The sequence below is a fragment of the Podarcis cretensis genome (assembly GCF_951804945.1).
Source record: "Podarcis cretensis genome assembly, chromosome: 9".
NCBI lineage: Eukaryota > Metazoa > Chordata > Lepidosauria > Squamata > Lacertidae > Podarcis > Podarcis cretensis.
Window position 1 is genome coordinate 2,167,409 of NC_137178.1, and position 26,014 is coordinate 2,193,422.

The 26,014-nt window shown below is 49.9% G+C and overlaps 2 protein-coding genes across 2 annotated transcripts in view; one reads left to right on the forward strand and one right to left on the reverse strand.

Moving 5' to 3' along the window:
- PAIP2B (poly(A) binding protein interacting protein 2B) overlaps positions 1-16,456 on the forward strand; it is a 34,927-nt gene extending 18,471 nt beyond the window's left edge. Inside the window, exons 2-4 of the mRNA XM_079991260.1 lie at positions 4,513-4,676; positions 12,433-12,618; positions 13,973-16,456. Coding sequence (XP_079847386.1) covers positions 4,521-4,676; positions 12,433-12,618; positions 13,973-14,029 — 399 coding nt within the window. The 5' untranslated portion in view covers positions 4,513-4,520 and the 3' untranslated portion in view covers positions 14,030-16,456. The remainder of the gene's footprint in view (positions 1-4,512; positions 4,677-12,432; positions 12,619-13,972) is intronic.
- Positions 15,809-26,014, reverse strand: part of NAGK (N-acetylglucosamine kinase) — a 35,219-nt gene continuing 25,013 nt past the window's right edge. Inside the window, exons 8-10 of the mRNA XM_079991073.1 lie at positions 24,317-24,414; positions 19,156-19,234; positions 15,809-18,542 (exon numbers count right to left, since the gene is read on the reverse strand). Coding sequence (XP_079847199.1) covers positions 18,352-18,542; positions 19,156-19,234; positions 24,317-24,414 — 368 coding nt within the window. The 3' untranslated portion in view covers positions 15,809-18,351. The remainder of the gene's footprint in view (positions 18,543-19,155; positions 19,235-24,316; positions 24,415-26,014) is intronic.

The following is a 26,014-nucleotide window of genomic DNA, read 5'->3' on the forward strand; positions in this document are numbered from 1 at the left end:
CTGCTCATTTACTCAGCAGAGAGGGAGAAATAAGGTGGGGCAGGGGGCAGTAGCCAGTGGTTTTGTCAATCTGCCTCGATGGAAGTACTTTCTGCTCAAGCATATAGGACTTGGGAAACTGATAAAGGGCTACTTTGGGCAAGTTTTGTTATGAAATGCTTGGTGTATCTGTCAGTTATGTCCTAAGGCCAAGTTTATACAGGAGCAATGGAATTTTTTAGAGATTTTAGAGATTAGAGATTTCATTTTAGTTTTGGTAATTTCCAAAATCCGATACAGGGCCTTTCCAGTGCATATGGGAAAGACTGTAGCTCAGTGATAAAGCATCTGTCTTGCAAACACAAGGCTGAGACCCCTGCCTGAAATCCTGGAGAGGAGTCTGTGCAGATAGTACTGAAGTAGATGGGCCCAATGGTCTGACTCAAGATATAGCAGCTTCCGATGATACGTACGTAGGTGAAGGTGGATGAAAGAGAGAGAGGGAGTCCCACGTGAAGCAGTGAACTTCCTCTTCCTGCCCACGTCCTGTCAACTGTACAGATAAAAGCTAAGCCCCTTGAACCCACAACATCTGAGGCTGCTGGAGGCTCAGGCCAGCACTTTGATTCAGGGCGATGGCTCAGCCAAGTCAACTTTGCAACTGGATCTTCAGTGTCAGTCTATGGCTGGTTGCTTGGTGTCCGTCTGTCTCGGGAAACAATGGAGGAGTGTGCCTTTGAGGGTGAGGTCAAAGGGTTGGAGAGTTACAGCGCCTGCTGTGGCTGTAGAGACCGATGCAGGAGAGACATGTTTTGTTGCATCTGGGGCAGAAGAAGGTGTCTGGTTGTGCTGCTGCAGATGGGCCAGGGTGTTTCTTCTCTCTGCACTCCCCCCAGCGGTCATTCCTCCTCTGGTCGCTACTATGGATGCATGACCTGACTGCCTGCCTCCAGGCACTGCGGTCATCCGCAAGGGATTCCCACATGGTGGGGTTGTTGTTTTTGCCAGCCTTCATGTCACATTGGCAGACATCTTTGTAATGCAATCCCCATAGAGCACGTTCTTGGGGATCCTGCCATCTTCCACTCTGTGGACATGACCAAGGCAGTGTAGACATCACTGAGACAGGAGTGCAAACATGCTGGGAATGTGAGCTTGGGAGGAGCACGTCTTTGTTTCGAATTCTGTCCTGCCATGTATACCCAAAACCCTCCTGACATGATGCATGTGGAAAGCGTTGAAGCGTCACTCCCAACGGTTACAAATTGCCTACGACTCACTTACATAAAGCCGTGTAGAAGCACTGGCAAAAACAATTCTGGTTCTTTCAGAAGGGTCCCTAAGATGAGTACCAAGCATGGAACCAGGGCTTGCTCAGCCTGCACAGTCAAAATACCTTGTCCAAATGTCTTCTTGAAGAAAGCCATGTGGAGTTCATAACGTGCCCCGGGGTGCAGAGGGCTCTGGTGAGAGAGTAGGCCTTGTGCAGTGTGGCTAGAAAATAGTGATTTTGCATGCAGATCTTTTAAACGCGCAGGCGTGGAGCTTGCAGCACGAGGCTGTTGCAACATCCTCTGGGATTGAACCTCCAGCCACACCCTCCCTCCCTGTTGGAGTATGCATTTGGTTGGTGGCATGGAAAGGGGTTGGGGGTACTGCAAAAAGGGGAGAACCTATCCACGTATTTTTGTACGTTTCCCTCTGCTAACTTTGGAGCACACATTTTGTGGTCATACCCCCCTTTTCTATATGTCTCTGTGTTCCCATTTTACAGAAGGGCAGTTGAAGCTGAAAGGGAGTGAATTTTCTGAGCATGCATAGCAGAGATGGGGTCTTCAATCCAGCTGTCCCAGTTTCAAGTCTAGTTACAGCTATGCATCCCTCCTACCCACCGAGAATACCCCAAATGTTTCTCCAGGGGTGGGTGGGGAAGCACTGCAGCTGGGAAGTGTTGGTGCCTAGATGCTGCTCTCCCTCTCAGCCCCCCATGTTGTCATTCTGCTGTCGTTTCCTGTGCCTTGTGTAGTTTTCACTGCCAAACTCTCTCAAGCTCTCACGTCACCCAAGCAGTCCATTGGGAGTTTGGTCTTTCTTGCTGCTGCTTAGTATGAATAAATGTTTGTGTTTGGATGGTTTTGTCATGGCCTTTGGCTAGCACAATAAATTTATTGAGCGGAATAAACATTATTAATGAAAAGTATTGTTTGATTTGGAACAGGGCATCTGGTTTTCTCTAGCATGGAAACTAGTTTGGGTGGGGTGGCCAAATCCAACCCTTGTCCTCCTTTGCATATTATTTCCCACCTGGATAGGGTTTGGGCTCTGTGGTCCCACATCTCAGATTTGTGTAGGACAGTATTATTTGCTACGGGGCATCTTCACTTGCCTGACAGTGTTGGTGCTGCAGTCCCGATGTGTTGCTAATAGCTTTGGTGTTTTAAGAACTTAGGAAGAGCCTGCAGGATCAGGCCTGTAGCCTCTTCTGTTCCATCTTTTCCAGCATTCTGTTCACCAGTGACCAACCAAGTGCCTGTGGGAAGCCCTCAGGCATGTTTCTGTACCACGCAGGGTGCCTTGCAGCTATTCCCCCATGAACTGGCACAACAGCTCTGTTGTTGCCCTTGTGAACTGCTGCAAATTCAGAACTTCCCTTCAGTCCCCTCTGAAGACTCTGTCTCCCTCTGATGGTCCCACTGCAGCATGTTGAAGTGCTGGTGTGAATTCTCAAGACTGGACTTGTTACACATACAAAACCGTTCCCTGCGCATAAGAGAGCTACCATTCCACAGAGGGAGGCACCAGTGCAGCCCTCCTCCCTGGCATGCTATTACGTATTAGTATTATTATTTTTTAAATTTGCCTACCGTCCTGTGTCTGTACTGTAGATCTCAGGGCAGTTCACCAAGTTTTCATTGTGTGGCAAGAGAGAAAACAAGGAGAGGCAGGCATTTGTCTGAGCTTCCAGTTGCAGTAGTTCACAGGTTGACTCCCTCAGTGGCCTTAGGCGTCACGGCTGATCAAGAGGCTGCAGCTGAAAGCTTTCCAGGCTGCAATGGGGCTGGGACTATCTTGCTCCTTGGCGCTGCATAGTAGACTGTGCTGGATTGTTTGGGGCCAAAATCTCATAGACAGGGCCTTGCAGAGAGACTTTTTTCAGGCTGAGTGAAGCACTTGGAGTGGGCCGGGGTGGTTTGCATTATCAGTGCTCCTCTGTTACATTTTTGGGTGCTAGTTCCTGACTCCTCGCTGCCCTCCACTACCCAGTTAACAGACTTGGAAATATAATTTCTCCTTCATCACTGGCACTGCCCTCCTTGCTGTGGAGAAGACCCTCTTTTGCCTGTGGCCCTCCTTGTCACGGTCAAGACCAGCTTAGCCTGAGGCAATGCTCAGGAGAAACTCAAGCACAAACGTCCCCTGGTGTCACCCTTTCTTCTTCTGTCTGGGAGAGAGTCTTAACCCAGTGATCCATCATGCTCTGGTTACCTCTAGATGACTTGAATGCACTGCCCATTGGACTGTCCTTGAAGACAATGCAGAATACAGCTTGAGAACCCAAGCCACTAGTGCTGGGGCAGCTGTGTGGCTCCTACTCTCGTTCCATGCTGGTGGATCCTTTTCAAAGCCCTGTGTCAACTTGCAGGCTTGCCTGTCTCCATGGGATCTCTCTCACTCACGGGCACCATTCTCAGGTGTTTGCAGATGCAGCGAGTGGTAATTAGGGTGGGTAAGAAACTTATCTGTCGTGACTCCCAGTGGTGGGATTCTTAGCAGTTCCCCTCCCCATTATGGATTTTCTTTGCACGTCTTGCCACAAGGGAGGCCTAACAGCCCCAGCCTGGGCATGTTTAATAGGAAGCAACACTCCCCTGAGTTCAACAGGGCCTGCTCCTTTCTAGTCCTACAGAGTATCACAGCCTGACATTTTGCCTTTCTGCTGCTGCTCTTGCCTCGTTCTTCAGGGGCTGCAGCTGCTGTTGGCTGTGCCGGCAACCCCTCTCATGGTTTCTGTCACTGAGGCAGACAGCGGACTGCTTCTCTTCCAAGTTCATGGTTGAAGACGGTGACGGATGGGCCAGCACGAGGGCATCTTCTTTTCCACTCTGGGAGGGTGTAACCCTGTATCCCATTCCATGGGAGAGAAGTCTCCTTCTTTCTCATGTGTTGCCTGTCTCTGGCTCTCATCTCCCAGGCTGATGGGTGCTCATTGCAGGACTTCAGTGCCTTATGTGCAGTCTAGTGTATAAGAGAGCCAAGTCAATACTGTGGATCTCTTTCTCACTTACGCCCACCCCAGTGCCAGCAGAGGTTCTCTTCTTTCTGCCCAGGAACAGGAGAAATCTCTTCTTTCCAGACATCCAAGCTTTCAGAAATCCTCAATTCCTAGGCAGTGTTTCTGTGAGGGGTGACCCATGAAGCACCATGACCATGATACTGGGGGCTGGGGTGGCATCTGCTGTTGGCTCCTGGGCTGTGAAAGTGTCCCCTATTCTTTTCCCTATTCCTAATGCATTTTTCGTCTTCCCTTCTCAGATTCCGTAATGATGAATGGTTCCAGCGTGGCAAACACGACCACGACTGCCACCACCCCTGCAAAATCCAAGGAGGACCAGGTAGTGAACGGGCATGATGAGAAGGAGAACAACCCCTTTGCCGAGTACATGTGGATGGAGAACGAAGAGGACTTCAACCGGCAGGTGAGGCAGTCAGGGGGCTTGCTGCAGTTGATGACTCTCCAGTCTGTTCCTTGGTACGCGGTTTATAGGCCAGTTTTTATGGTGTAAGCCTACAGGGACTATGAGAAGCGAAATGCCAGTAGAGTACAGAACACCATTAGAAAATCAGAAATCACTTAGAAATAGATGCTCAGGCTGGCCGCCTGCTTTGTGTCATCCTCGCTCACAGGTTGGGGCAGCCCACACTCTGGATAGGGCAGGGGGTTGGTGTTTATGACTTTCCATGAGAACTAGTCCAGCATCCTGTTCTCAGGGTGGCCAACCAAGATGCCTCTTCTGTGAAACCCACAAGCAGCATTCAAGGACAAGAACACTCTCCCTTCTGTGGCTTCCAGCAACTGGTATTTGGAAATGTTACAGCTGTGGAGGCAGAGGAAAGCTGTCATGGCTAGTAGCCATTTCTGGCCCTCTCCTGCACGGATTTGTCTAATCCTCTTTTAAACCCATGTAACTATGTGGCCATCACTGCTTCCTGTGGGAGGGAATTACAGAACTCCCATGTTGAGCAAGTGTCTAGCCCTGTCTATAGAAGTGCCATGGGAGGCAGGAAGTCTGGCATTAGAACCTCGCCTCAGCCTTGGGCAAGTGGCTCTCCTTCACCTGAATTAGTAATAGAAAGAGATTTGCCTAGCTTAAAAATAAAATAAAAGCATGCCACTAAGATGTGGCTTTAATCAAGGGGTGTGTTCAAGCTTCTTTGAAAGAACTTTATCTTTGGGTAAAGACCAGGCTGACAAATGGCGGGAGGAGGGAAGTAAGATGGAGAGGGCACAGGAGATGTTGGAGGGGAGGAGAAAGGAGATTTTTGGGGCACTAAAACGTCCATTCCTGATCTTTCAGGAAGCCCCAGTCTCTCCCTCATCTCTCTGATGGAAAGCCTCCACCTGCCTCTGTAGCTGCACGACAGCTAGGAATTTGGTCTTTATGAATCTGTTCATTTTAAATTATGTTCAACCCACTTTTTCTACCCTTGAGGTGGCTTCCGATTGCAAACTTTAGAAATGGCAGGACTCAGTAAAATCCAGCAGCATTAAAAACCAGGGGAAGGACCGCCCAACAGATGAATGCTTTCTCAAAAACAGAGGAGAAAGGAGCGGTGCCGTGCTTCCTCCAGGACGGCAGCGCAGAGCTTTTGGGCTACTGGCCTCAAGGCCCCTCTCCTGGCAGTCCCAAGTTCTGGCTGCCTCTTGGGCTTGGCCTGTCGCTGCCGTAGGAGCTCCCACAGGAAGAGGCAGCGGTGCCCCCCACCCCACTGGCTCCAAGGCCACAAGGGGCTTGAAAGGTAAGCAGGAGTGCCTTGAATTCCACCCGGAGAAGGCCCAGCAGCTGCCAGCACAGCAGTTGCCAAACAGGCAGGACGAGCTCCTCAGCATGGAGCATTCGCTGCACTGCTCAATACCTCTTCAAGGGCAGAGCTGCTGCAAAGGCTGGGCTGTAGGAGGTGGCAGGGAGAAGGATCCTGCAGCTTGCTGCCACTTCTCTTTAGGATGCATGCTCCTCTTCCCCGCATCTGTTGCCAGAGTCCTTGGGTCTGTCTCTCTCCTTGCCTCTCCCCTCCCTGGCTGCTTTTCCTCCCTGGCCACCTTGGCTCCCTTCCCTTGCCCACTCCAGCCCTGCTGAGGACACGCCTTGGAGAGGACCATAGCTGAATGGGGCAAAGAAAATTCTATTTATTGCATTTGTGCCCAAAAGGCTCCCTGAGCGGCTTACGTGTAGTCAAGACAGACGCTACACACAGGCTCATGATCTGAAAAGAAACCTGACACGCAAGGTGAAAGGGACAGGGAGGGAAGAGGAAAGTAAAGACCCGGGCACCAATTTCTGAACAATTGCTCCTCCAGTGACCAGCTTGGCACAGTTCAGGGGCAGGGAGGTGCTTGATGGAGCTGGGCCTCCAGTAGAGCGCATTAAATGAGCCCGGTTGCTTCCCATTTCTCTCCTGCTTAGGCAGTCTGGCGGAATGGGCCTCCAGTGGGTCCCGAGTTCAATCTCTGCCAGCATCTCCAGCAGAAAGGTTCAGCTGGCAGGTGATAGGGAAGCTCTTTTCCACCTGAGGCCCAGGAGAACAGTTGGCAGTACGGGGCTACCTGGATCAGAGGGGCTGAGCTGCTGCAAGGCAGCTCCCTATATTCCTGCCTCTGGACTCTCTTTGTGCTTGACCATTGAGAATGAGCTGGGGGCAGTTTTGGTGAGAGCTGAGCCCTCAGACCTGACAGCTGAAGCTCCCTGGTTCTTATCTCAGCTGCTCTCGGCATCTCCCTTCTGCTCTGGGAGGTCTGGAACTGCTTAGCCTGCTGCGCTCCAAGCCTTGGCGGGGCGGTTTTGCTGCTTCCTGTCTTCTCGGGGCCTCTGTCCAGCTGCCAAGCTTGCGATGTGGCAGTGTGCAAGGAAAGCCTCCACAGCAGGAAGGAATCTTGCTCAGGGATGACAGGAGAAGCCCCGCCTGCCTTCTGAGGGTCTCATTGGCAGAGGAGGAGGCTTCAGCCGAAAACAAGAAATCCGAAACCCTTCCTTCTTGGGGGTGAGCAGACCAGCCCTGCTGCTTTCCTGGAGCCAGTTGAATCAGTACTGAGCCTCTTCTGTTTGGGAGGGCAGCCTCTGGGTGGGGCCCAGAAGCAGATAGGAAGGCTTGCAGCAGGGCCACTGAGGAAGGAGGATGGCAGCTCCTGCAAAATGCTCTCTGTGGGCAGGGCAAGCCAGAGTCATCAGGGAGACATTCATTCTCCTCCTTTTGAAAGAGTACAAAGGCAGGACGTTCTGGGGAAGTGGAGAAGCCCCAGGATGGAGGCATCCATGGAAGTGCGGAGAGGCTGAACTTTAAGCTGGCCTCCTAAACTGAGTGGGTGGGCTGGCTGGCTGGCTTTGGGCTAGTTGCTCACTCTGTTGCCCATAGGGGAACCTGACCCACAAAGTGGTTGTGAAGGTGGAGGGATTGTCAAGCATTCCATGTGCAGTGAGAAACGCTGCAACCATGAGAACTTGGCCTCTCGAAGGCTTCTTGGCATGCCTGCATTGTGACAGCTGCTGGGATGAACGAAGTGTCCCTGGTCCAGGAGAGGCCGCTCTGTGGCTGGTGCAAATGGAAGCCACAAAAGCCGTGGGATTTGCCGGCTGGGACTTCCCTGCTTGCAAATGCAGCTGAGCTTCACAAGCAGAAGGGGAGCTGGGGTCCGGGGTACTGTTTGTCAGGAAGTGTGAAACTAGTCCTCCCCAGTCTGAGGCCTTCCCAGTGGTTTGGAGCGCATCTCCAGCTGTTTGGACTACATCAGCCTTATGCGGCTCGGGATCCCAACCCCTGGAGGCCAGTCTCCCCCCACATGAACTGTCTCAGACCCTGCAGCCTTCTTTGGAGGACCTTCTCCACCTGCCTCATCCACAAGAGGAGTAAAATATCAGGCCTTTCCTTTTCATTGGGCAACACGCACATCCTTGAGGAATGCTGTCCCTGGGTAATCTTGCCAGGCACCATTATACTTCGTTTTTAGGTGCCGGCCCAAGACATGTTTACTTAGTCCTTGGGCTCAGTAGTAGAGCATGAGACTCCTAATCTCAGGGTCGTGGGTTCAAGTCCCATGTTGGGCAAGAGATTCCTGCCTTGCAGGGGGTTGGACTAGATGACCCTTGGGGTCCCTTCCAACTCTACAGTATTCTGTTCATCTCTGTTGTTCTGCTCATCTTTTAATAGGGTGGGCCAGGCCTTTTCCTTCTTACTGTGCTGTTGGGTGAGCATTTGAGGGCTTTTGCACTGCACAATGCTTTCTAATTTTGCTTTTACTTGATTTCTGTGCTTCATCATCTTTACTGAGAGGTATTCTTTTTGTCTAAAGCAACTTAGAAATGCATTGAATAAGTAACAAATACAAAAGGATGGTCATGCTGGCTGGAGCTGATGGGAGTTGTAATCCAAACGTCTGGTGAGCGCCAGGTTGCTCAAGGTTGTCTTGGGCCCTGCTTGTGTGGAACAGTTGGTGGTGGCCAGGAGGCCTTGACCGGTTGGCCATGGCTGGGGCCTGTGCATTTCACCCACTGTCCAACATACAGTCTGAGGTGAGGCTTGAGAAACCATATCCCTAGTCCTCCTTGGTTCCCTGGTTTGGGCTTTGCATGTGGAGGAAGCACCTGGAATGAGGACATAAGAGCCGTGCGGCTAAGTCAGGCTAAAGGGCCTGCTCACCCAGCATCCTGTTTCCCTCTGGCCTGCCAGGTGCCTCTGGAAAGCCCACAAGTGGGACAGGAGCACGATAGCAGCCCCCTTTTCTCCCACCCTTGTTTCCCAGCAACTCACATTTATGGGCATACTGGAGGGTGCAGCAAGCAGCCATTCACCGCCGGATCCTCCGTGAGTTTATCAGAACCATCCAAGTTAGTGGCCGTTACTGCACCTTGCAGTAGCTCATGTCAGAGTTTGGCTTTGTGAAGGAGGTATTCCTTTGTGTATGAGTTAGAGAGTTGGAAGGGACCCAGAGGGTCATCTGGTTGCATCTCTGTAATGCAAAAATCACAGCTAGTCTGAATTTTCCAACATGCGCCTTCACTGGGTGACCATAGGCATTAATTAGCGTTTTAAGAGAGGGACAAAAAAACCACACTCCCTAACCACTTGCTTAAAGGAAACGGTGTTTGTCATGCCCATTCACCCAACGGAGTGGTATAACAATAAATTAAAGCGGTGGCTGCAATACAGTGGAATTAATAACATTGGAAAACAAGAAACACATTGATTTCTGCAGCAAATTGGCAGTCAAATGGCCGTGCCACTCTGTCTAGGGAGTTTTCCTCCCAAGTCAGTTGGGAAGACTCTCTAGTGCAGGCTTCCTCAACCTCGGCTCTCCAGATGTTTTTGGCCTACAACTCCCATGATCCCTAGCTAGCAGGACTAGTGGTAAGGGATGCTGGGAATTGTGGTTTCAAAACATCTAGAGGGCCGAGGTTGAAGAAGCCTGCTGTAGTGTCCAGGGATAATATCCTAAATTAAGGTAGCCGTAGAAGGCAGCAGCTGTTTAAGTCACCACTAGTAGCATGTTAGGGACTGCCTCCTGCAGAACAGCCAAATGTCACATGATCCCAGCCAAGAGACCTTCTAGCCTTCAGTAAACAGACACGACTACCGTAAGATTGGAGATGAATAGTAATGAAGAGAGGGGAGGGAGGCGGCAGCCCAGTGAATCCACAGCTAAGTCTGCATTTGACTGCTCCTTGTCACCTGCCTGTCTCTCTCTTTCCCCCAACTGAAGGTCAGACACATGCATGCATGGTTGTGTTACAATGCCCCCTAATGCAGGATTAGTTCCCGGGGGGGTGGTTTAGTGCTCGCTGTGATGTCTGTATTAAGCACATGTCAGGAAAATTGCAATGTTGTTGGGGCCAGTGCAGCTTCCATTCTCCATCCTCTCAGGGACGCATGCCAGCAGTGGGTCCCAAGTGCCACCGTGCGCCAGCTTGAAGTACAGCACCATCTGCAGTTGGGCTGATGAGATGTGAAATCTGAGCTTGCTCTTGCCTTGCCAGCTTGGTGATTTGAAGGTTGACATGATTGGGAAGAGAAGGGTTATGGTGTCTCTGGCCTTTTTTCCTTGTTTTAATGGGCTCCACTGAGAGGCTAGAGCTCACACACAAGTGTCTGTGAAAACCTTGCCTTGGCATCCCCAAAAATTTCTGGGCTTTGATGAGTGAAACTTAATGAAGAGATGGATTGCCCTGTGCAGAAGGAAGGATTAGAGAAAGGCATTGTAGATGAAGGGATGGCTGCCAGAATGCCACACAGTGCATCTGTGGAGTGGCCATACTTTAAAACACAATACTGTGTGCATCTCTGCTCACCCTGCAAATAATATTGAGAATGGTGTGGGAGGAGTGGATGGAAATCTTTTTCTTCCCTCCTAATCCTGGAACAGGGACGCAGGTGGCACTGTGGGTTAAACCACAGAGCCTAGGACTTGCTGATCAGAAGGTTGGCGGTTCGAATCCCCTTGATGGGGTGAGTTCCCGTTGCTCGGTCCCTGCTCCTGCCAACCTAGCAGTTTGAAAGCACATCAAAAGTGCAAGTAGATAAATAGGTACCGCTATGGCGGGAAGGTAAACGGCATTTCTGTGCGCTCCAGAAGCGGCTTAGTCATGCTGGCCACATGACCCGGAAGCTGTACGCCGGCTCCCTCGGCCAGTAAAGTGAGATGAGCGCTGCAACCCCAGAGTCAGTCATGACTGGACCTAATGGTCAGGGGTACCTTCACCTTTAATCCTGGAGCAGCCTTCCCCAAGCTGGTGTCGTCCAGCTGTTAGGGGCTTTGGTTCCCATTGATCCCAGTCAGAAAAGCCCATGCTATAGTAGAAAACAGCTGGAGGGCAACGTAAGTACGTAAGAAGAGCCCTGCTGGATCAGGCCCGTGACTCATGTGGTTCAGCATCCCGTTCTCACAGTGGCCTACCAGATACTCATTATGGGAAATTGGATCCGAGCAACAGAGCCCTCTCCCCTTCTGGGGTTTCCAGGAGCTGGCATTCAGAAGCATTGCTGCCCCTCACAGTGAGGCAGAGCACTGCCCTCTCCTCCTCCACTAATTTCTCTAATCCTCTCTTAAAGCCATCCAAGTTGGTGGCCCTCCCTGCCTCCTGCGGAGCAAGTGCCATAGTTTAACATGAGAGGAGAGTCGCTCAAAGACCCCCTTGATAAAAACTCCCGAAGCTTATCTGTTAGGGTTGGTGGGCAAAGACATACCACATATGAAAAAACAACAACTTTTTATATGCAATAACAGCTGCCAGGGTAATTATTGCCACTAAATGGAAATCTCAGGACACACCAAGAAAGGAAGAGTGGATTTGTAAATTAAGTGAGTATATAGAATTGGCAAAATTAACTTCAATTATAAGTTACCAATCAAATCAAAAGTTAAGAATGAAGTGGAAGTATTTCAAAGATTATTATGTCAAAATATTGTTCTAAAAATAACATGCTAATAGGCTTAGAGTAAAAAATGTAAGCAATAACAAAACCAATAAAGAAAGAAGGAAAAATCAGAATGTAACAAAAATAATTTATTATAGAATGCAAGGGGGAAAGGTAGAAATATAAAGAAGTTGAATTGCTATGGAGGGAAGTAGAGGGTGGGAGGTGGGTTTTATAATTAAGTGTATAATTAAGTAGCTGTTGTAATTTAGATATTATATTTTATGTGAGGGAATCATTGGGAATTTTGGTTATTATGTATATATGTTAAGTTTCAATAAAGATCTTTGGGGGGGGGGGACAAGCTAAACCAAAGTTTTGCATTGTACAAAAAGAAAATTCATTGTGAAACTGCAGCCACTCGCATAGGTGGCTCTAAAAGCGGTCAGACAAAGAAAGGGAGAGGCCTGCCATTGGCAATTCGTGACTGACAAGGGAAAACCCAGGTGAGGTTGAGTATCTGGAAGAGCAGGGGCTAGCCCGGAGCTGCCCTCCTTGTTTGCATCAGGTTTCTCAATGGCAGCTGACATTGGCAAGCCAGGGAGGAATACCAGTCCATGGTCTGAAGGCCGTTGATGCCACCATGTTGCTGAAGCTAAGCAGCTCTGGATGGCCACCTGTGTTGCTGCCCTGGGTTCCATGATGGAAGGAAGGGATTGTATAAATAAATACTACTTTGGGGTTGGTGCAGTAACTTTGACAGGATGACAAGCAGTTGGAGGTACATCTTTTCCTATGTGACCCTCCCTTGTGGATCTGCTTCCTGGCCAGGTGGAGGAGGAGCTTCAGGAGCAGGAATTCCTCGACCGCTGTTTCCAGGAGATGCTGGATGAAGAGGACCAGGATTGGTTCATCCCGTCCCGTGACCTGCCCCAGGGCATTGGGCAGCTTCAACAGCAGCTGAACGGGCTCTCGGTCAACGACAACACCCACAGCCACGTATCGGAAGACATTTTGGTAAGCCCTGGGACAGGGGCTGGAAGTGGACCTGGCTCTGTCGGTCGGTCACAGATAAGGGGCAGGGATGTGAAGAGGAAGAAAAAAGGTGGGCAGAATCTTTTCAGTGCTCCCACATTTTAGGATCCATCCGCAATCGGAGGGGCAGCAGCTGCTACCGATAGCTGTCATTTTAAAACTGTTTTTATGGACAATTTTATGAGAAAATCTGGCTGGATCAGGCCTGGAAGAAGCTGAGATATCAATACCTCAACATGGGAGGCGCGCAGGGAGGAGTAGGCAGGGAGGAAGGGGTTATTGAAAGGGCATAGAAATGAGGAACAGCCCAAGAGATGAGAATTTCAGCCAGTTAGTTAAAGGGCAGGGAGGGGATGCAAGTACCAAGAGAAGAGCCCTTGTGCAATGATGGGGAAGGGAGCAGAAATCCTGGTCTCTCTTCAGCTCCTGCTTTGGTCGGTTACAGGGGCTTGGGGAGCCCTGCCAGGGTTTGTTGCACCACCATGATCTTGGAGTGGGGACCCCTACCTGTCCCCCAAGTGGTTGCACTGGAGGCAGTGGGCTCCCTTGCTCTCAGGCACACTTTTCTGGCCCGGTTAAAATCAAGGAGCTCTTGAAATCCAGTCATTTCCCCAACTGGTCTTCCCTGAGCTCACTTAGGGCTGGGGTGCTTCTTCTCATTCGCCTGTCCGTCTCTATAAACTAGCAATAAATGACCCACCACACGGGGGGCCCAGTATTCCGAGCCACTTTCCAAAGTAAAATATGTACTGGATTGGAATTGTCACCTCTGTTCTGACTTAAGCGCATTCTGCTTTTACAGTGGTGCCTCGCAAGACGAAATTAATTCGTTCCGCGAGTCTCTTCGTCTTGCGGTTTTTTCGTCTTGCGAAGCACCCCTATTAGCGGTTTAGCGGATTAGCGCTATTAGCGGCTATTAGCGGCTTAGCGGCTTAGAAAAGGGGGGGAGGGAAAAAACTCGAAAAACAGAAAGCGCCTCGAAAAACAGAAAACCCTTTCGTCTAGCGAGTTTTTTGTCTTGCGAGGCATTCGTCTTGCGGGGCACCACTGTATCATTTTTCGGTCCCTTTGCCTCATTTTGTTACGGCTCTTAACTTCAACAAATAACAGTGATCTAAACTTTTAAGTTATGGATCATTTGATGTGGGCAGGAAGAGAGTGGGCTCTCAGGAGAGGGGAATGGAGGGAAATGGGCCATTTGTATCCCTGAACAGAAGGACAGGTGGGTGAGAGGAGGGAAAGCCAGTTAAAAGCCGAGGAGCAACCGGGGGGGGGGGGGGCGGTGTTCTTTCCTGCCTGCAACTAGCTGACCTCTTTCCCCCCTTCTCCCTTTCAGAGCAAAAGCACCTTAAACCCTGACGCCAAGGAGTTCGTCCCCGGAGTGAAGTACTGAACCTTCTTTGCAAAGACAATTTCTTTTTGCCCTGGATGGGGGTGGGGGGTGGGGCAGCGGGACCCGCAAGCAGCGGTGGGGCAAATAGACTCCTGGTGGGCGAATCGGTGGGACTCTTTACGCTACTTCATCCCTCTTTTTTCTTGCTGCGTCGGGACACTTTGAGACAAACTGACGAGAAGGAATGCCCACCACGGGACTCAGCACAGATCCAGACGGGGCACCTCCTTGGTTTTTCTTGTTTTTTCCCCCTCTCACCTTTTCCTGTTTAACAGCAGCCAGCCTAGCCTGACCGCCAGCAGGGTCTCCTGACCGCCCGTCCACCTCCTCCTCCTCCCCACTGGGCCGCCCCTTGGCTGGGCATGCTTTGGACACTTTGCAGGCCCTGCTGCGTGGCGGGGAAAGGCCCCCCGGATGTCTCTCTCTCTCCTTGGTGGAAGTTCTCAAGCTGGGCAGGCCAGATCTGCCGCCAGCCAGCCCAGTGCTTCTGCTTCTCCTCTTCCGCCTGGCTTTGGAATACCTCCCTTCCTCTTGCCCTCTCTCGCTCAGGCCGGTTGTGATTCCAGCAGGTGGGGTTGCAGCTCCATGGGCCTCAGCCTGCAAAGTGACCTCTTCCACCACCAAACCCCTGGGGGTCTTGAAGGCAGGGGAGCCTGAGGGCTTGGGGGAGTTGGCTCGAACCTCATCCCGCTCCATTTGCAAGCACGTGGCCTCCCGCTGAGGAGGCGGGGGGGGGGGGTCCCAGGAAGTCCACAGAGTTGTTGAGGCACGATGAACCATTTCCTGGTCTTCTGCATCACTGTTTTTCTCTCTCAGCTTTCCTATCCTCCTCCTCCTCCTCCCTGCTTCGGCCCCCAACTAAAATAATCGTAATCAGGAACGACAGGGTACATTTTCTCCACCTGGCAGCTGTTTGATCCAATGCAAACAAATGACGTCTCTCCCCCTGAGGAGGAAGGCTTTGGGCTCTTTGCCGCTCCTGCCCAGGAGCCTTTGGCAGAGGGGGTTTCTGATCCCAGCAGGTTTGTCTCTTCTCTCCAACTGGGCCCAGTTCCCTTAACATCCTAGCTGCTGAGATGTTTGGGGAGCTGCATTTGGGCTTGTCTGTGGACCAGAAAGAACAGGTGGGCCACACCAGCCGAACAGGCCCTAAATAGCTTGCAAAAATCAAGGCACATCCAACAGCACAGAAGGAGCTTCTCCCCAACCTCTGGGCTTCTGGGTTGTACGGTATCTGCCACCACCTTCAGCAAAAGACCCAAGGCAAGACCATGCTCTGCATCTTACCTGGGAGAGCAGGGAAGGAGAGCTGGGCAGGAGCTTAGAAAACTTCCCTATCTCACCCCACCCCTACTGCCAGGGGTCTTTTTATCCAAGCTTTGTCTTTTTCCAGGGCTCCCCCATGGAGGGGGAAATGGTGAGGGAATATTTTGGAATTGCTAAGGGTATTTTTACAGCATGAACACACCTAACTTCATCTGCAAAAAAAAAGGGAGGGGGCAGCAGTTCTCCATCAGCATTGCCAGCTCAGATCCCAGTTCATGAGCCCCTTTGCTTAGCCCGCTTGCTTTCTTGGGGGCCATGGGAAGAACACCCCTCCCATGGGCTTGTGGGACAGCTGCAGTTCAGCCAGTCTGGACCCAGGTCCCCAAAGCAAGCTGCCAGGAGATGGCAGGGCAGAGACCTTCACTGCCAAGGAGGGCAGCCAGCTTGCCCCTCTCCTCCCTGTTTAAAATCTGGTTCCTGTTGAATGCATAGGGTGCCCCCACCAAGTCTGACTTTGGGGGGGGGCGAGTCTGACAGAAGGGATCCAGCCGGGAGCCTGTGCTCTTGCAGTTGCAAGTGAAAAAGCAGCTTAACCATGGAGCTGTATGTATGTCAGGATCCCTTCCCCAGATTCTTTCCATGGATTCCCAATTGCAAAGGCATATCACGTGTCAGTCTACTTTGGAGCAGCTTGTCTTGCAAAGCTACCCGACTTCTTGGCACATGTGCAGAGTAAAGAGTTCTCCACCCCAAACACTTTGAGGGGCAGAGGCCAGCCTGGCTTTCAGTGGTCACCTGCCCATTTGCCCTTATCTGCCTGCATTTGGCATTTGTAGAGAGGGGCAGAGGCAGCTGGCTCTGGTCTTGGTCTTACTTTTTTAAAAAGGAGGAGATGGGCAAGTTCTCCATGATCCAGATTTCTTCAAAGCCACGTTTCAGGCTTGCTTATTTAAATAATCAGCAGTATAATTGGACAGAGCAGATGAGTGGGGCCATATCCACTCTTCCCCATTCCCTTCCCCCTTTTCTCTTTTCTCTTTTCTCTCTTCTCCCCCCCCCCTCCCCTTGCAATCTCTGGTTTCTTTCTTGGAAGTCTTTGCAATTATGTTCTGTCCATTTTTAAAACAATGCATTCTTAAAATAAATTGGTTTTGAGCTGGGTGTGATGCAGAGTTCTTTCCAATTTTGGCAGAGGGGCTTCCTGGCGGAGCCTACCTCTCCCCGATGGGAGAGGGGAGTAGGTGGCAATGGATAAAAACATGGTGGCGAAAGAGGCTGGTTTCTCCTTCGTACCATCTCATGAAAGAGGGAGTCCAGGCTCCAAGGAACGTGGAGAATGATGGGCATTGGAATAAGTTTTTTTTGGGAGGGGGAAGGGCAGGATATAGAGTAGGACTTTTGCACATTTCTCTGTCTAACATAAGGACTACCCTGGAACACTTTCACATGAACGTAAGGGGAGCATACTGGATCCGGGCAAGGGCCCATCTAGTCCATCTCACAGTGGCCAAGCAGATGACTCAGTGGGAAACCAGCAAGCAGGGCTTCAGCCCAAGAGCAACTCACCCCACCTGTGTTTTCCAGCAACTGGGACTCAGTAGCATTGCAGCCCCCAAACATGCGGAGGCAGAGCACAGCCATTGTGGCTAGGAGCCATCAGTAATAGCCCTCTCCATGAATTTGCCCATTCCTCTTTTATAATTATTTAATATTAATTAATTGTGCCAGTGTGGTGTAGTGGTTAAGAGTAGTAGACTGGTAATCTGGTGAACTGGGTTCGCGTCTCCACTCCTCCACCTGCAGCTGCTGGGTGACCTTGGGCTAGTCACACTTCTCTGAAGTCTCTCAGCCCCACTCACCTCACAGAGTGTTTGTTGTGGGGGAGGAAGGGAAAGGAGATTGCGAGCTGCTTTGAGACTCCTTTGGGTAGTGATAAAGTGGGATATCAAATCCAAACTCTTCTTCTACTTGTACCCCACCCACTTGACTGAGTTGTCACAGCTACTTTTGCCGGCTTCCAACAAAATATAAAAGAAAACAGTGAAACATCAAAAGCTTCCCTAAACAGGGCTGCCTTCTAAAAGTCAGCTAGTTTTTTTTATTTTCTTGACATTTGACGGGAGAGCGTTCCACAGGGCGGGCACCGCTGCCGAGAAGGCCCTCTGCCTGGTTCCCAGTAACTTCACTTCTCAAAATGAGGGAACAGCCAGAAGGCCCTCACAGCTGGACCTAATGCTCTTTTTAAAGCCATTAGGTTGGTGACCATCTTCAGGAGAGAGTCGTGACCTGAAACATGACAATTATTGACCATCCCCAAATGGCTAAACTGGCTCACGAACTATCCGTCCCACAGTGACAGCATCTTTATGCAGGAGAGCACTCAGGCTTTTGCAAATACGAAAGCCAAATCTTGGGTCTGAAGCCTGAAACGAGGTGCTGGGACATGGCTTCTCAGCCTGCTCCTATAGAAACCTGCCCCAGCCTTGTCAAAGCCCCAATCAGTAGGGCAGAGCTTACCAAACTGTGTGTCATGACACATCAGTGTGCTGTGGCTGCAGTGTGTAGGTTTGTCACACAAATGCTCCTTGCTGTCCTGGGGCTGGAAAGGGGTCAGTTTAACCTTGGTGTCGTGAAATGATGCAGGTCTAAAGAGATGTATCACCAACACGACAAGTTTGGAAAGCTCTGCAGTAGGGGTCTGCTATCCCAACCGCAAGGAAGAGCCCTTCTCTGTGTCTCTGGGCAGCTTGGAGGAGAGGAATTTCATCAGCAACTCACTAGGTGAACTTCCTTGACGCAACCAGGTGCTTGTTGCCGACAAAACAGGCTGAATGGCGACACACAGCCCACCAGACCAAGAACACTGCGGCTTGGCGGTCTTGCTTTTTTTTCTTTTTTTAATGAACGTTACGAAACATGCCCCTACAAAAACGTCCTTCCGAAGCAGAACAGGCAGTCTTTGAACATTTAAAAAACGGGTCCATGGCATGGAGAGAAAGAGAGAACGAGAGAGAGCAGGACAGGTCAGGTCGTGGGGTGGGGAGCATCCTGCACCTCTAGGCAAAGGAGTGCGTGTAGAAGACATTCACATTGGCTGCGTAGTCCAGGGGGAGGGCTTGGCCAATGTGCTTGGCCCCCAGGCTAGCCCCTCCCAGCGCCGAGGACTGCTTCAGCTTCAGGAGACTGAACTTGGAGAAGGCGCTGCCGGGCTGCTCTCTGTGCGCCTGGTCGAGGACCCGGATGAACCCTGGGAGAGGAAAAGAGGCGGGGAACGGTCATTCGGAGGACACCAATCCCCAAAGGTAAAGGGAACCCTGACCGTTAAGTCCAGTCGCGGCCGACTCGGGTTGCGGCGCTCATCTCGCTTTATTGGCCGAGGGAGCCGGCATACAGCTTCCGGGTCATGTGGCCAGCATGACCAAGCCGCTTCTGGCGAACCAGAGCAGGGCACGGAAACACCGTTTACCTTCGCACCGGAGTGGTATCTATCTACTTGCACTGGTGTGCTTTTGAACTGCTAGGTGGGCAGGAGCAGGGACCGAGCAACAGGAGCTCACCCCGTTGCGGGGATTCGAACCGCCAACCTTCTGATTGGCTAGCCCAAGAGGCTGGGTGGTTTAGACCACAGTGCCACCCACCCTACCAGGTGCTAATTTGGTACCCAGATGGGCACTCCACGCAGGCAAATGAGAGGCAGCACAGGAGCTGTGATTCCCGTATCGCAGGGGGTTGGACTAGATGACCCTCAGGTCCCTTCCAACTCTGCAATTTCACAACACTCTTTACATCAAAACATCCCCGGCCTCGCCAAAGTGGTGCACGACTTGTCTGCCTTCATCCCCAACAGCCAACAGGCTCACCTCCTTTCATCATTTCCCAGCTGTTCCACACCGATCCGACGCACACGATGGGCAGCCCCAGGTCTCCTAGGAAGAGGCTCTGGCAGGGAGGAGAAAGAAGGGCACGAAAGAGCCTCTGAGGATTCATTTCTGACATTTATTTCCTATCCCCACCCCCTTGTCAGTATATGGAAACATCACCGCTGCAGACAGCCAGTTTGTTGACATCACATGATGCGCTTATCTGTGGGAAAGAAGAATTTCCCAGGACTTTCACAGGCTGGATAAGTCTTTGTGAAGAGTGTAACTTGAAACCTTCTGTGTGCGCATGCTCAGGAAGTTTGTCAGACTTGCTGGAAGAACTGAACTGAAAGGACGTGTTTTTCTCTAGCGCTGTAATGTCAGAAATAAACATCATGTAAATAGATTTCTGACTTATTTTCTTTCCCCTGCGGAAGCAAGAGGGAGGGGTTGTGCATTTTACCCACGCTTGGGAAAATGTCGCCTATCAAAATCTCCCTGGTCTGTCTGGATGTCAGCCAGAGGAGGTTACCAGTATGCAAGCTCCGAGGACAGTGAGAGGGGCCAGCCTCTGTGGAGGGGGCTTGCAAACCAACAAGTGGTAGCAGACCCCAATGGTTGCAACAACAAGACGGCTGAGCACCAGGTGGGAGACAGTTTTTTTGCTGATAAGCAGCGATCCACGGACCTATGCGATGCTGATTTATGGCTGGATGGTGAACGCGAATTGAAAAGTCTTCGGTTCCCTGAGAAAAAGGCTCCTGTTTTGGATAAAACAGCGGAGAGCAGCCACATACTTCGCATTCCAGAGCTGATATGAAGTTCCGTTGCTAAGCGACAAGATCGTGAGTACTTTTTGAGCTAAATTTATGAGCTGGTTAGCTTAAAGAGCATAGAGAGAAAAGAAGCTTTAGAAACGAAAGCAAGGCTGGGTGTTTTTCAGCGACACTTGTTGTAAACAAACTGTTGGAAAAGGGACTTTCCAAACTGATAGCTGTTGGATTGCAGCGAAGGCTTATTGTTTACAGGCTCTGTGGAAGGGAAAATTCCAGGCAGCTGGGCTGACTGCCAAGTGCAAGCAGCTTGTAAACAGCCCAATAGACTCTTGGATTTTCCAGTTTGTAGCTGAAGCTGCAGCTTGGGATTAAAGATGGCTCTGTTCTCTCAGAAACTGAATACAGTGGAACCTCGCAAGACAAAATTCGTTCTGCGAGTTTTTTCGTCTTGCGATTTTTTCGTCTTGTGAAGCACGGATTTTGGAAAAGCTTCAAAAATCACCAAAGTCTTCAAAAACCTCAAAAAAGGCTACCACACCGCGTGCTATGAGTTGCTCCTCGAAGTCAAGTCGCAACTGCACCCCCTGAATGCACGGTTTTAAGAAAAAGGAAACAAACTTGCAAGACAAAGGAAACAAACTTGCAAGACGTTTTCGTCTTGCGAAACAAGCCCATAGGGAAATTCGTCTTGCGAAGCAACTCAAAAAACAAAAAACTCTTTCGTCTTGCGAGTTTTTCGTCTTAGGAGGCATTCGTCTTGGGAGGTACCACTGTAGCCAAAACTGGCTAGAATGGTCATTTGCAATGGAATTTTTGCTGGTGGGACAGCAATTATGGGACTTAATACAAACTCCACAGCCTGTTGCTGTACAAGCACAGGGGAAGAATGCTGCAATTCAAACTGAGAATTTTGGTGGAAAATGTGGACGCTTATCTTGAGCCAGTCCTAAAGGGTGCACAAGAATCAAGGGTCGCTTGGGAGTCACTCCGCAAAGCTTGTGAAGCTGGGGTGGGAAGCAAGGACCGAGAATTGGTTGTGCCAAAGGGGGAGAGCCAAGATGAAGCTAGCCAAATTCTTGAGAGCTCATCGAAAGCTGGGAGGAGCTTTGAGCCACAATAGGGAAGTGGAGAAACTGTTGCTGCTGATGCTGTTGCTGCTGATGATCCTAGCACTGCTGCAATGGCTGTTGCTGATGGGGGGAGTGAAGTTCGGAAATCAAGCACCCCCACTACTATTGCTACAGAGGAGAAAGCTGTAGCTCAGAACGCTGTTCGTCAGGAGACACCACGTCAGGAGAAAGGAGCTAGAGGGAGCTCTGTAAAGCCAAAGGCTTCAAGCAAAGGTCGTACCCAGTCGTAGGCAAAACCAGATATGGCTTTGATGTCACTAAAAGGCACATCATCCGTGGAGAACTCATTTATTGTAGACACAGGAGCGACGCAACACATGACATCACGCCGAGAACTGTTTTCTACGTTCGAGAAGCAACGCTTCACTGTGAAACTGGCCCAATGGTCAGGAAATGGAAGCAACCGGGATCGGAACTGTGTATCTAGAAAGCCTGAACTTGACTATAAACAATGTTTATTTTTTTCCTGATTTAAAGTACAATCTGTTGAGTGTATCTCAAATCTCTAAGAAGAAACTGGTGTTATCCTATGATGAGGAAAGTTGCAAAATCTACAAAGATGGAGAGCTGTATCTTTCTGCCAGAGAGAAAGACGGACTGTATCTGTTGACATTTGAGGAATCGGACTATAAAATGTGCACAGCATGTGAATCTAAAATGCTTTCTCTTGCAGGTATCTCGAAAGAAGACACGAGAGGAAAGGCAACAAAGATTAACAAAGTTTTTCAGCGAGTGTATGCGATGTGATTGGTCCTTTAGCACCTTCTAGAGGCAATGCAAAATACTATCTTGTATTTGTTGATCATTTTTCTCAATATGTATGGATTTACACATTGAGATCTCCCAGAGAAACCTTAGAAAGGTTTAAGGAGTTTTGTGAGAAGGTTAAGAATGTTCATGATGCTAAAATTGATTTTCTTTTCACAGATGAGAAGCCAATTTTTCTTTCACAGGATTTTCAGGATTTCCTTGAGAAGGAAGGGATAGGTTGCTGTCTCAGAGGCTGCATGGAACAAAACTGTTTGTGTAAAAGTGAACAAGGAGTTGCAAAATGGCATGAAGGCACAATTGCTGAGTTCACACTTGCCACATGAGTTTTGGGCTGAATCTTTATCATGTTTTTGTTACACTTGGGTGAAAAAGGTTTCAAAAGGTATGAAATGTTCTCCTTTTGAGAGGCTGTTCCACAGGAAACCTTCTGTCTCGCATTTTAAGGTTTTTGGATCTCAGGTCAGGACTGAAACTCCAGATGGGGTAAAGAATGCCAGAGGCATTCTTGTGGGTTATGAAAAGGGTCTCTACAGAGTAATTTTGTCTGAATCTGGTCAGGTGATTCTCACAAAATTTCTAGAGAGTGCTCCTGGACAGGAGAGAGTAATTTTTCACACATATCCCACTGCTGGTGATTCAGATGATGAATTTGATTATTCTGATTATAGTGATACTGAAAGTGACACAGAAAGCTCAGAGAGTTCTGTTGACACAGTCATTGAGAAAGGTTCACACACAATGACTAGATCTTCACAGGTTAAGGATGAACCACTGTTTACTATTGGAACTGGTTCTCCGAATAGTCCTGAGACTGAACCAGTCAGCAAGGAGGATCAGCACCTCATATGCAGGTCTGAGAGAATAACAAAGGGCGTACCACCCAAGAGGTATTCAAAAGAGTTTGCTAACTCAGCTGTTGCATGTGTTACTATTGTTGACAACTCAAGACAGGTTGAAGCTGTGTCTAAGTCAGAGACAAAGACACAACAGGGAGTTGCTAAACGTAACACTACATTCCCTAACCAAGTTACTGCAGAAGCACTCATTCCTTGGAAATCAGACAACCAGAGAGTTACATTGGTGAAACCAGTGGCGGGTAGTTCCAAGGGTGGAACTGAAACAACAGAGGATTGTTATATGTTCAGTGGTGCCCCACAAGACGAACGCCTCGCAAGACGGAAAACCCGCTAGACGAAAGGGTTTTCCGTTTTGGAGGCGCTTCGCAAAACGAATTTCCCTATGGGCTTGCTTTGCAAGACGAAAATGTCTTGCGAGTTCCTGCGGGTTTCCCCCCCCCCTTTTTCCCCCTTTTCCTAAGCCGCTAAGCCGCTTATCAGCTGATCCGCTGATAAGCCGCTTAACAGCTGATCGCTAAAAGCCGCTAAACCGCTAATAGCGCTAATCCGCTAAGCTGTCAATGGGCTTGATTCGCAAGACGAAAAAACCGCTATACGAATAGCCTCACGGAACAGATTAATTTCATCTTGCGAGGCACCACTGTATAACTGTTTGTTTTCTTCTCTGGATCAAGCTTTGTCCGCAGCTAACGATGATTCATATGGGGGAGGATGTCAGTATATGGATGTCAGTATATGTCAGAGCCAGCCTCTGTGGAGGGGGCTTGCAAACCAACACCCCTTTCCTGCACCCAGGGCCTTTCCCAGTAAGGCTCCAAACCTTCTGCAAAGTGGCTGCCCAGCACGCCAGAGTAAGATGCCTCTGGGAATGTGTGGCAGGTGCCCTCTGGAAACCCAGAGAGAAGCACCCCTGACTGTGCATGGCAGGGGGTTGGACTGGATGACCTTCGGGGGTCCCTTCCAATTCTACAATTCCCTCTATGGTTTCAGGTTTCCAGACGAGGTAAGACAAAGGCATCTGTACAAATAACCACACTGGCACCTTTAGGTGTGCATGCCGGTTATCCTGAGATTCCTGCATAGCGGGGGGTTGGGCTAGATGACCCTCGGGTCCCTTCCAACCCTACAATTGTATGATTCTATCCCCTTAGTCAGGACAGAACTGGAATCTCGAAATAAGCCACAAGGCAGGAGCCTGCTTGGACCCCATCCAGAGAAGCATGGCACCCCAACCCAACAGGCAGTGGTCATTTTTACCAACCTAGCTGGGGCGGCATTACCTCCAAATGTATTTTTTTTGGGGGGGTAGGGGAGAATGTTGCCCCACTGTTACTATGTTAGAAGTAGCTCAGAGTGGCTGGGGCAATCCAGTCATGTGGATGGAGTACTATTACTATTACTAATAATAATTAAATAATAATAATTATGGAAGATTTCATATTATAACTGCTTTTCAGAGCACACCAGGGCTGCAGGATTGCAGCCCACCGAGCGGCTTCTAACTGCATGGACCAAAGTCTTCTCTGGACCAACCGGCCGGCCTCTTGGTGACCGTGTCCTGGGGAGATCCAGCCCCCGACTCCTCTGCTCTGACTTCCCCCCGCCGCCCCTTCCTTTCACAGCTTACCTGATCAACTTTTGGCAGCACAGCTACGATGTGCCGGGCCAGCACTTCTCCAGCCTTGTTGAAAACGTAGCAGCAAAGGGGGTCCCCAGCCTTGGCTCCTGCATGGAGAAAGATTTTGCCCTTGTTTACTCGTTTCACAAAAAAGTTTAGAAATGTGGCTTACAAAGCGACTAAAAGAATAACCTTATCAGTACGGAAGATTAAGGAAAGCAGCCCTGGTGCTGCACTGCAGGGGTTGGTCTAGATCTTGGGTAGGCAACCTAAGGCCCAGGGGCTGGATCCGGCACAATCGCCTTCTCAATCCGGCCCGCGGACAGTCCGGGAATCAGCTTGTTTTTACATGAGTAGAATGTGTCCTTTTATTTAAAATGCACCTCTGGGTTATTTGTGAGACCTGCCTGGTGTTTTCACATGAGTAGAATGTGTGCTTTTATTTAAAATGCATCTCTGGGTTATTTGTGGGGCATAGGAATTTGTTCATTTCCCCCCCAAAAAATATAGTCCAGCCCCCCACAAGGTCTGAGGGACAGGGGACTGGCCCCCTGTTGAAAAAGTTTGCTGACCCCTGGTCTAGATCAGGCGTCTGCAAACTTCCGCCGGCGGGTCGGTTTAGCTCCGCGCAGGGACTGACCGAGTGGGTGGCAAGGGCCAGGGGCCGTTTTTCTGACCCCCCGCGGGCCGTGGTTTACCGACCCCTGGTCTAGATGACCACTGGGTCCTTCCCGACTCAGGGCAGGCCTGATGTCACCCTGGGGGCTTCCTAGGGCAGCTGTAAACCCCTCAACATGCCCCACGGTTGCTCGCTCTAAACCCTCCTGGTGGGCCAAGTGGGGAATTTGGAGGGTCGCCACTAAAAAGTTCCCGCGATGCCTTTGGGGCAGCAGGAAATTTAACCGGCAGCTCCCAGACTGGCTACCAGCCAGCCCCCTTTGGCCAAAGGGCAACCAGGGTCAGCATCTGAAAACGATGCTGCGGAAGTCACAGCACCAAACGCAGCAGCAGCTTTGCTTACATTACTTGTTTTCCAGAGGATTTTTTCAAACCAAAAGGAACAGCCATTGTCCACAGACATGGGGAAAGTAGATAATTCATGAATCGAGAGACGGCTTAGGAATTTGCGAAAGGGCTGATCAATGTAACTGGCTGGTTTCAAGCACGGAAATGATTTGGGAGAGAAGGAAACTTATTGCGGCAGTTAATTGTTGTCGTTATGAACCCTTCGCCAGCAGGTCCCAGGGCAGGTTTGCAACCGTTTGAAATCGAGAATTAAAGACAGCTGAGCCAAATCACAGTCACAGAAATAGCGTTGGTCCTGAAAACGGCCCGCCCTCTTTGAAAGCATGAACCATTTGGGTCAAATAAGTGTTATTTCAGGCATCTTCAAGGAAGATCTGTAAGAAGCCCCAGGCAGACTGAAAGCTGAAAAACGAGTCTCTGACATCCGGGATGCCATTTCCTTTTCAAACCAATGAGAATTTTTCCTTCGCATAATAATAAATAATAATAAAAATAATATTTTTTTATTTATACCCCACCCTTCCCGGTTCAAAAACTAGGCTCAGGGCGGCTAACAACAAATTTAAAACACTTAATTGTAAAAGCAGCATAAAATACAATATAAAAACCTGAATAACAATAAAATTCAAAAATCAATTTAGGGGAAATAAGCATTAGATAATCCCCAGGGCTAGCTGGCTG